This window comes from Aplidium turbinatum, chromosome 7, assembly GCF_918807975.1.
Source record: "Aplidium turbinatum chromosome 7, kaAplTurb1.1, whole genome shotgun sequence".
Lineage (NCBI taxonomy): Eukaryota > Metazoa > Chordata > Ascidiacea > Aplousobranchia > Polyclinidae > Aplidium > Aplidium turbinatum.
The window spans coordinates 11,554,382-11,561,497 of NC_137478.1; the positions used below are offsets into that span (position 1 = coordinate 11,554,382).

Here is a 7,116-nt window from a genome sequence, read left to right on the forward strand (position 1 = left end):
CAAACAGGCTGTTATTGTTAAGGATTCAGATAGTAATACAGTAAGGGAGAGTGGGTATAATTGGGACGCGTTACAACTGGGACACCTGCAATATTTCCCGCGTTTTACATCCAGTCATTGCTAACGATCACATGTTCTTGTAGACATCAGCTTCCTTTCACTTGTGTGCAGTTGAGACCATTGTTGTAGCAACTATTCAACTTCAGTCGCTGTAAGCAGTTTTTGAGTGGAAAAAGTTATTTTTTAGGCTTGGCATTATTTTGTAATAGTGCTCGAATTAGAAAGTTATATTAGTAGTAAAGAAGTCATCCTTTTGCAAGACAAATGGTAGAACTACAAAATGACGTAAAAATATCTTGCAGGAAAACTGGAACAGGATGTCCCAGTTCTCCCCGATAGTAGTGCTAGTTCTCATCGTAGGGTTATCGTAAAGTCTAACTTTGCAGTGTCGCTTAGCCTAAACTTCTGCAAAAGAAGAAACACGTCGCTGGTGATGAAAGCTCGGATGATGACGACGTTGTGATGATCATGGCGGATAGCGAAGATGACGAGCTTGAGGAATGTGAAGATGAATCTTTAGATCCAATTTATTTAGGAGTTGTGGAATGTGGATCCAAATGCCTTGCAAGTGGTGTCATATGTTCTTGCAAAATTTAAAATAGAGAAGGCTCCCAATCCTGTATTTTATGTGGCTCAAGTTGAGGAAACATCTAGTGAAGATGAAGAAGTGATGGTTAACTTTTTAAGGTAAACTAGTAAATTCAACAACAAATTTGTTCATCCGTAAGTCCCTGACTCCCATCCTGTTTCTCCACTTGGTAATATTATATTTCTCCATTCTTTCAAAGTCATCTTCGAAAGGAACAACACTTCATACCAAGGACAGCATAATATTTGCCGTCAAGTTTGGAGATCTTGATATTCGCTAAAAATCAAAGATATTTTTTCACAAACATGTTTAAAACATTGCATTTCTATAGTGTGCTGACTGTTAACATCATTTGAGTTTGTTATTATTTGTTTGTTTGTTTATCTTTATCCTGCATTGCGGGAAAGCGGACTTGAGCGCTATGCATCGGTGTACGCTTTCCGACATGCACCTGACCCACGCTGCAGCCGACGGCAATGTCTGTTTCCGGTTGTCTACTCTACTTATGACTTAAATTTGGTAGGCTACTACCCATTACTCGAAATCGATCACTGGGTAGAGGCAATTATCGTAAAGTTTCTTGCCCATAGAAACAACAGCAAGTGCGGGTGGCTGGAGTCGAACATGCAGGCTCTCGACTGCGAGCCCAACGCGCTAACCACTCAGCCACTTATTGTAATAAAACTAAAAGACAAGCTTCAACAGCAAAATTGGTGTGCATTTTTGTACTGCCCATTTTACCCCAAGGTGTCCCACTTCTCATAACACTGTGTCCCACTTCTCCTGCACGTGTCCCATATATACCCATTTGACTGAATGCTTTCAAATTTAAACCATCCATTTTTCTTTAAACCTATGATTTCATGCAATCCAAGATTGGTGAAGGGCATCAAACTCCACAAAATACAAGCGCTACTAATAAAATCTCGGGAAGCAAAAAATCTAATTTACGTTTTTCTGAACCCTTAAAATTTTGTCCCACTTCTCCCCAGTCTCCCCTAACTATATTTGATTTAATTCGCTCTGCTTTGCTTTTTTGCTTAGCATTGAGCACTTTTTGTAGCATTAATAGTTTTCATTGTTTTAATTAAAAATTATATTTTTAAATAACTCTTCTACAGTTGCGTCTTTTACTGTTTCGGGCAAGTTTTCGAAATTTAATACTCGCTAAAGCTTTGTTTTGTGACAAAATAGGTTATTTGTAAATTTAATTTGTCGTATCCGTGCTCAGGATACGCTAGGTAATTGAAGATTTTAATTAAGTGGACGTAAGGCAAGGAAGCCAATCTTCGTGTCCACCTTCAAGCATGCCTTCAAGTGTCATGACAAGGACGCGTGCTCTTGAGCGGTGTCGAACCAGTACCAGGGTTCCACAATCCACATACAGTAGAATTTGCCTATAACGGCTTCGTTTATAACGTCAATTCGCCTATAACGTCACATTTCGCTCAGTCCCGGCAGAATTCCTATCTTTTACGTACATTGCAGTTCCGCTACAACAGCATCGCCTATAACGTCAATTCGCATGTAACAGCACCCTATATTGGTCCCCAGACGTCTTTTGTTCGTTTATAACGTCACTTTAAGCCTTCACCACGAACGGTCAGTCTTTTAATCCAGTTAGCGCTGCTGCTTGCAAAATGTCTTCCCTTTATTTTGCTACGTCGTTTGCAGCAGGGACTTTAATTAACTGAATTAACTTTTTTCCCGCATGAAAAACTATCACGTGTAAAAGCAGCTCCACAGCTTACCTTTAAACAACTCAAAGCAACAGTTGTACGTGCAGTAGCCTCCCAGTAAACATTGATTGTTGGGGCAACATTGGCAAGAAGTTGGCCGCAAGATGCAGACGCCAACATTGGCAAGATGTTTTATGCACCATTTGGATGCATCTGGTCAGCGTTGCCATCTGCATCTTGCCACCGTTAGCTTCTGCATCTTGCCAACATTGGATTATGCATCTTACCAACGCTGGCTTCTGCATCTTGCCAACATTGGCTTCTGCATCTTGCCTACGGTGGCAAAATGTTTTCTGCACCATTTGGATGCATCTGGCCAGCGTTGGCGTCTGCATCTTGCCACCGTTGGATTCTGCATCTTGCCAACATTGGCTTCTGCATCTTGCCAACGGTGGCAAAATGTTTTATGCACCATTTGGATGCATCTGGCCAGCGTTGGCGTCTGCATCTTGCTAACGCTGGCTCTGCAATCTAGCCAACGTCGACTTCTGCATCTAGCCAACGTTGGCTTCTGTATCTTGCCAACGTTGGCAAAATGTTTTATGCACCATTTTGCTTCATCTTGCCAACGTTGGCATCTGTATCTGGCTAACGTTGGCAAGATGACTTGTGCACCATTTTGCTTCATCTGGCGCCTAAATTCTGGTTGACTTTTATGCACCATGATGCTGCTTCATCTGATCTATTGACTATCATGATGCCCGCGCTTTGACCAAGGTTGGCCATGCGAAGCAAGCTGGTGCATAAAACATCTGAACAGCATTGGCATCTACATTTGCCAAACGTCTCTGTACTTAAACCTCGCTCATCACCAAAAGTTTATTGTTGAACCTAGCTAATCCTTGGGCGAAAGAACAGCAGCAACACGGATTTATAAGCAACACTTCTCCCTTTGTGACAAAGCAAAGTAACAGCCGAGCTTTGTATATTTTCACATTTATTAGAAACAAGCCACATCAAATCGTATTGATAGATGGAGATTCATTGCACATCAGCAGCTTTTTCTTGTGCATCTTTATGATTGTGAATTCCTGTGAATGACACAAAAATATTTAATTCAAGAGGGCTGTTTGTCAACAGTGTAGGAATCATAGGCGTAGCCAGGGGGGCAAAAGGGGCCATGCCCCCCCAAGTTTTCAAACTTTGGATTCCGAAGTTGAGCCCTTTGTTGAAAATGCAATAAAGTTTGTAGAAATTTATATCGTTTTCCAAGACATCTGGCTATTAACACCCCCAAAGACTTGTTTTAGACACACAGAAAGACACCAATAAATTTTCCAAATCGTAAATCGCCCAAAATTTACGCGATTTACATTTCTTTGAACTAATTTGTGGAAGCAATTTCAGAATGGCTTACTCTGTTGGGCTTTTGTGTAGTTATTGAGTTTTTGTTTAGCTGTGTTTTTGGTGTTCTCTAATTTAGCCGCAATTTTTGCCAGTTCGTGTGTAAGAGCTATCTTTAATAAGTTAATAGCTGTTTATCTGCTAATAAATTTCATACAAATATTACCCTAAAAGTGTTTTCAGAAAGCGCTATAATCCATTATTTGAGTGTATGTTTTCAAAAATTTTCCGGGGGAGCATGCCCCCGGACCCCCTTAGAATACGCGTGCTTTCGGCACGCTTTAACCCCGCTACCAGTTTTATTGCTTCAACCCACCAGGATACGCCACTGCACATCAAGTGGCGATGGCTTTAAATCAAACACTTTGTTGTTCTCTTCAATTCATCAAATATTTGCCCCCCCCCAAAACATTTTTCTGGCTACGCCACTGTGTAGGATTTTGATCAGTTGTCGTTCAGGATACTACGAAGTTAATTGACAATCTGCAATATCAATGTAATATCCCTCTCTCCAACGTGCGTGACAAAAAACTTATCATTCGATTCTGCGCCACGCAGAGCAATAATCAAGTTCCAATACATTCTAATTGCGTGTACAGTAGTTATTCAACAACTAAAGCAACACATGCGCTGTTGTCTTTCAAACATATAACAAGCTCACCAAAAGTTAGTTTTTGCCGTTTTCAGCCACCTTGCCTGTCTTTCCAATTTCGAAATCACTCTGAAACTCTTCATCAATTTGCTGCAGGGCAGCAGCTTTGTCGTGCGCCATCACCATGTCTAATCATGAAAGTAAAAAAAGAAGTGTTAAATCAGTATATAAATGCCGACATAGCCTACTAACCACCATGTTTGTTGTTCACATCAATGCGAATACACCACTAAAACATTTTCATACATTACTCAATACTCTTCACAATTACATCATACATTAATCAAAAGAACAAAATGGCATAGTTATGACATAATCATTTAGTCGTAGTAAAAACATTTATCCGTACTCACCAAGAACAATCTTTTTCAGATTCTTTTTTAAACAATCAAACGAGTGCTTAGACTTCATGATGTTTTTTTTTTCTTTCTTTTTTCTCGACATGACTTGAACTGTGTTGTGTTCGATAATAATAGTTGGTATAAGTCCACTGATACAATCGCTTGCATTTTTGCCAACAGCTTGACTTAAATTTGCCACCTGCAAAATGTAAATCGAATGTAATGGCAGGGGTTTCATCCATCATATTAAAAAGCTTCAGCACTTGTTACAGAAATTTTCGACTGTTACAAATGACAGCCAACGTTTAAAGTTTATTTTGGGATTCCAGTCGTCTGTTTTGTTGCGTATGTAGGTCGCAGTGTAGGCTACTGTAGGCTATGTTGTCGAAATGGGCGCAAAATAAAACATGTTATTATTATTATTATTCAGTTGACGGCAATGAAAGCTACATTTGCAAATACTCTACAACCATCACAGACCTATCCACACGACATAAAAATACAAACACATTCAAGCAGTCAGGCAAACACTGCCGGAGCAGCAAAATCAAAGATTGAGCAGAACCCTACACATGTTGTGGGACATCACAAGCTCTGCTACTTTGCTGATATCTTCTTAGCACTCATCTAGAAGCACTGGCACTAAATTTGTCACGAGAATGTTTCATATGAAAGTTTTCCATTGGTCATTGAGTTTTATAACTTTCTCTAAATTGACTTTTATAACTTTCTTTAAATTGTGTAAACGTAGCCTAGTGACAAAAACGACTTTACACAATTATTTCAGGTTCAATAAATAAAAGACATTCACTTACCAGGTTTTCATAAACATTGTCGTAAGTCATTCCTATAGTTTCATTTTGATCATTTCTAAAACTTCTTTCTGCCGTAATAGGCCTATCTCAATTGAATTCAATTTTTTATATTTTCGATGCAAGAAGCGAAAATTCCTCTTAGCGCTGTTCACATAAGCATTGTGCTTTCGGCTCTCCACGTAATTGTGTATTGAGCACAACCGCCATGCTTGAACAGTCGAGGTGAATCGAGTGACGTCATAATCCCTTTAGCAAAGGATTACATCATGGCCTTTGTCTTCCTTCATAAAAAAAACAAGTTCTTCTGCTAAATTGCATCTCCTCACGTTGATATAACACATCGCCGCATTCTAAAGCTTTGTTGCCTCTTTCACTTCAACGCGTCATATTGCCCAGTCAAAGTTTAAGTAGTGACGTCATAATGGAGTTTTCACAACAATTATTGTGCCTGCAGTATTGTTCTATGCACCACGAGAGGAGAAAAAACGATTCGCCGGATCGTTGAAAGTAAAAGTAGCGATCGTTTTGTGAAATCTCGCTTCAAGAAATTGAGGAGAGATTTCGACGCAACATGACTGCTCCTGAAGCTGGCCTATTGTGCAAGCTTTGTTACATTTAAAGTAAAGATGCCCCTTTGTTGGCGACACGAGAATCTCACCCACGTGGTCAAAATCAGACAGTGAGCGAGACTGCTCTCAGAACAAAATCAACAAGTGATACTGCATCAATCGATTTTTTTTTACATTGATTCAGCGTCTGCAGACAGGTCAGCAGCGCGGTGGCAGTGCAGCCGCAACTCAATGATTACATGATCACCACAATCATGCTGCTGTGTCGAGCGCTACTAAACATCAACAAGTGAATTCGATTAAGCTTACAAGTTGTTTTAAATTTTCTTGAACTGCACGCAAATTTTGAGGTTAGTCCTGAAAAAATGTTTTCAAAAATATTACAACACATTTTAGTATAGTTTTTAAGTTTGTCGCTTGTTAGTTACCTTACCAACGTCTGCAGACGTTGAGTCAATGTAAAAAGAACGGATTATGCTAGTTGGGTATTGGAGGCGCCAAAGCCTAAACTTTCTGGAAGTGTTCTCTGAATCACAAGACATTTATTGCACTAAATTATCTGAAGCAATTGAATATGAACAAACGATTTTTATCATGGTGTTGTTGGTACAAGAGTACGGTATGCGAAAGAAACTGTGTTTTTCCACTAAACCACATGAGTCATTTTATTGTTGGCTATTAATATTTTCAAAGAATAAATCCAGTGAAGCTGAAATGAAGTAGACAACGTTGCAATTGTTTATTTTGTAGAAACGGGTAGGGCGAATGGAAACTTTAAACTGGTTCGGTATCAAGCACGTTATCGCGTTCGCGTTTTGTTGCTCCTACCTTTTTCTAGACCTCTGCTCCGTTTGGCATAAACAAACTTGGCAAACTGTTGGCTACACTTCCGACCAACGCTGGTCTTAAATATTCATAGTATACTTGTACGGTATCAGAAAATAATAACAGCATTGATAGCCTATTATAAAAATGTAAAATTGTAGCAAAATCATGGTATACATTTG

At 39.4% G+C, this 7,116-nt stretch overlaps 1 protein-coding gene across 1 annotated transcript; it reads right to left on the reverse strand.

Annotated features, from left to right (window-relative positions):
- Positions 1 to 4,399: 4,399 nt before the first annotated feature.
- LOC145773748 (uncharacterized) lies at positions 4,400 to 5,610 on the reverse strand. Its single transcript, XM_082584881.1, has 3 exons — positions 5,541 to 5,610; positions 4,738 to 4,924; positions 4,400 to 4,512 (listed from the first exon to the last, which is right to left on the reverse strand). The coding sequence occupies exons 1-3, from the start codon at positions 5,568 to 5,570 to the stop codon at positions 4,400 to 4,402; spliced, it is 330 nt and encodes a 109-aa protein (XP_082441007.1). The 5' UTR covers positions 5,571 to 5,610.
- Between the last annotated feature and the right edge of the window lie 1,506 nt (positions 5,611 to 7,116).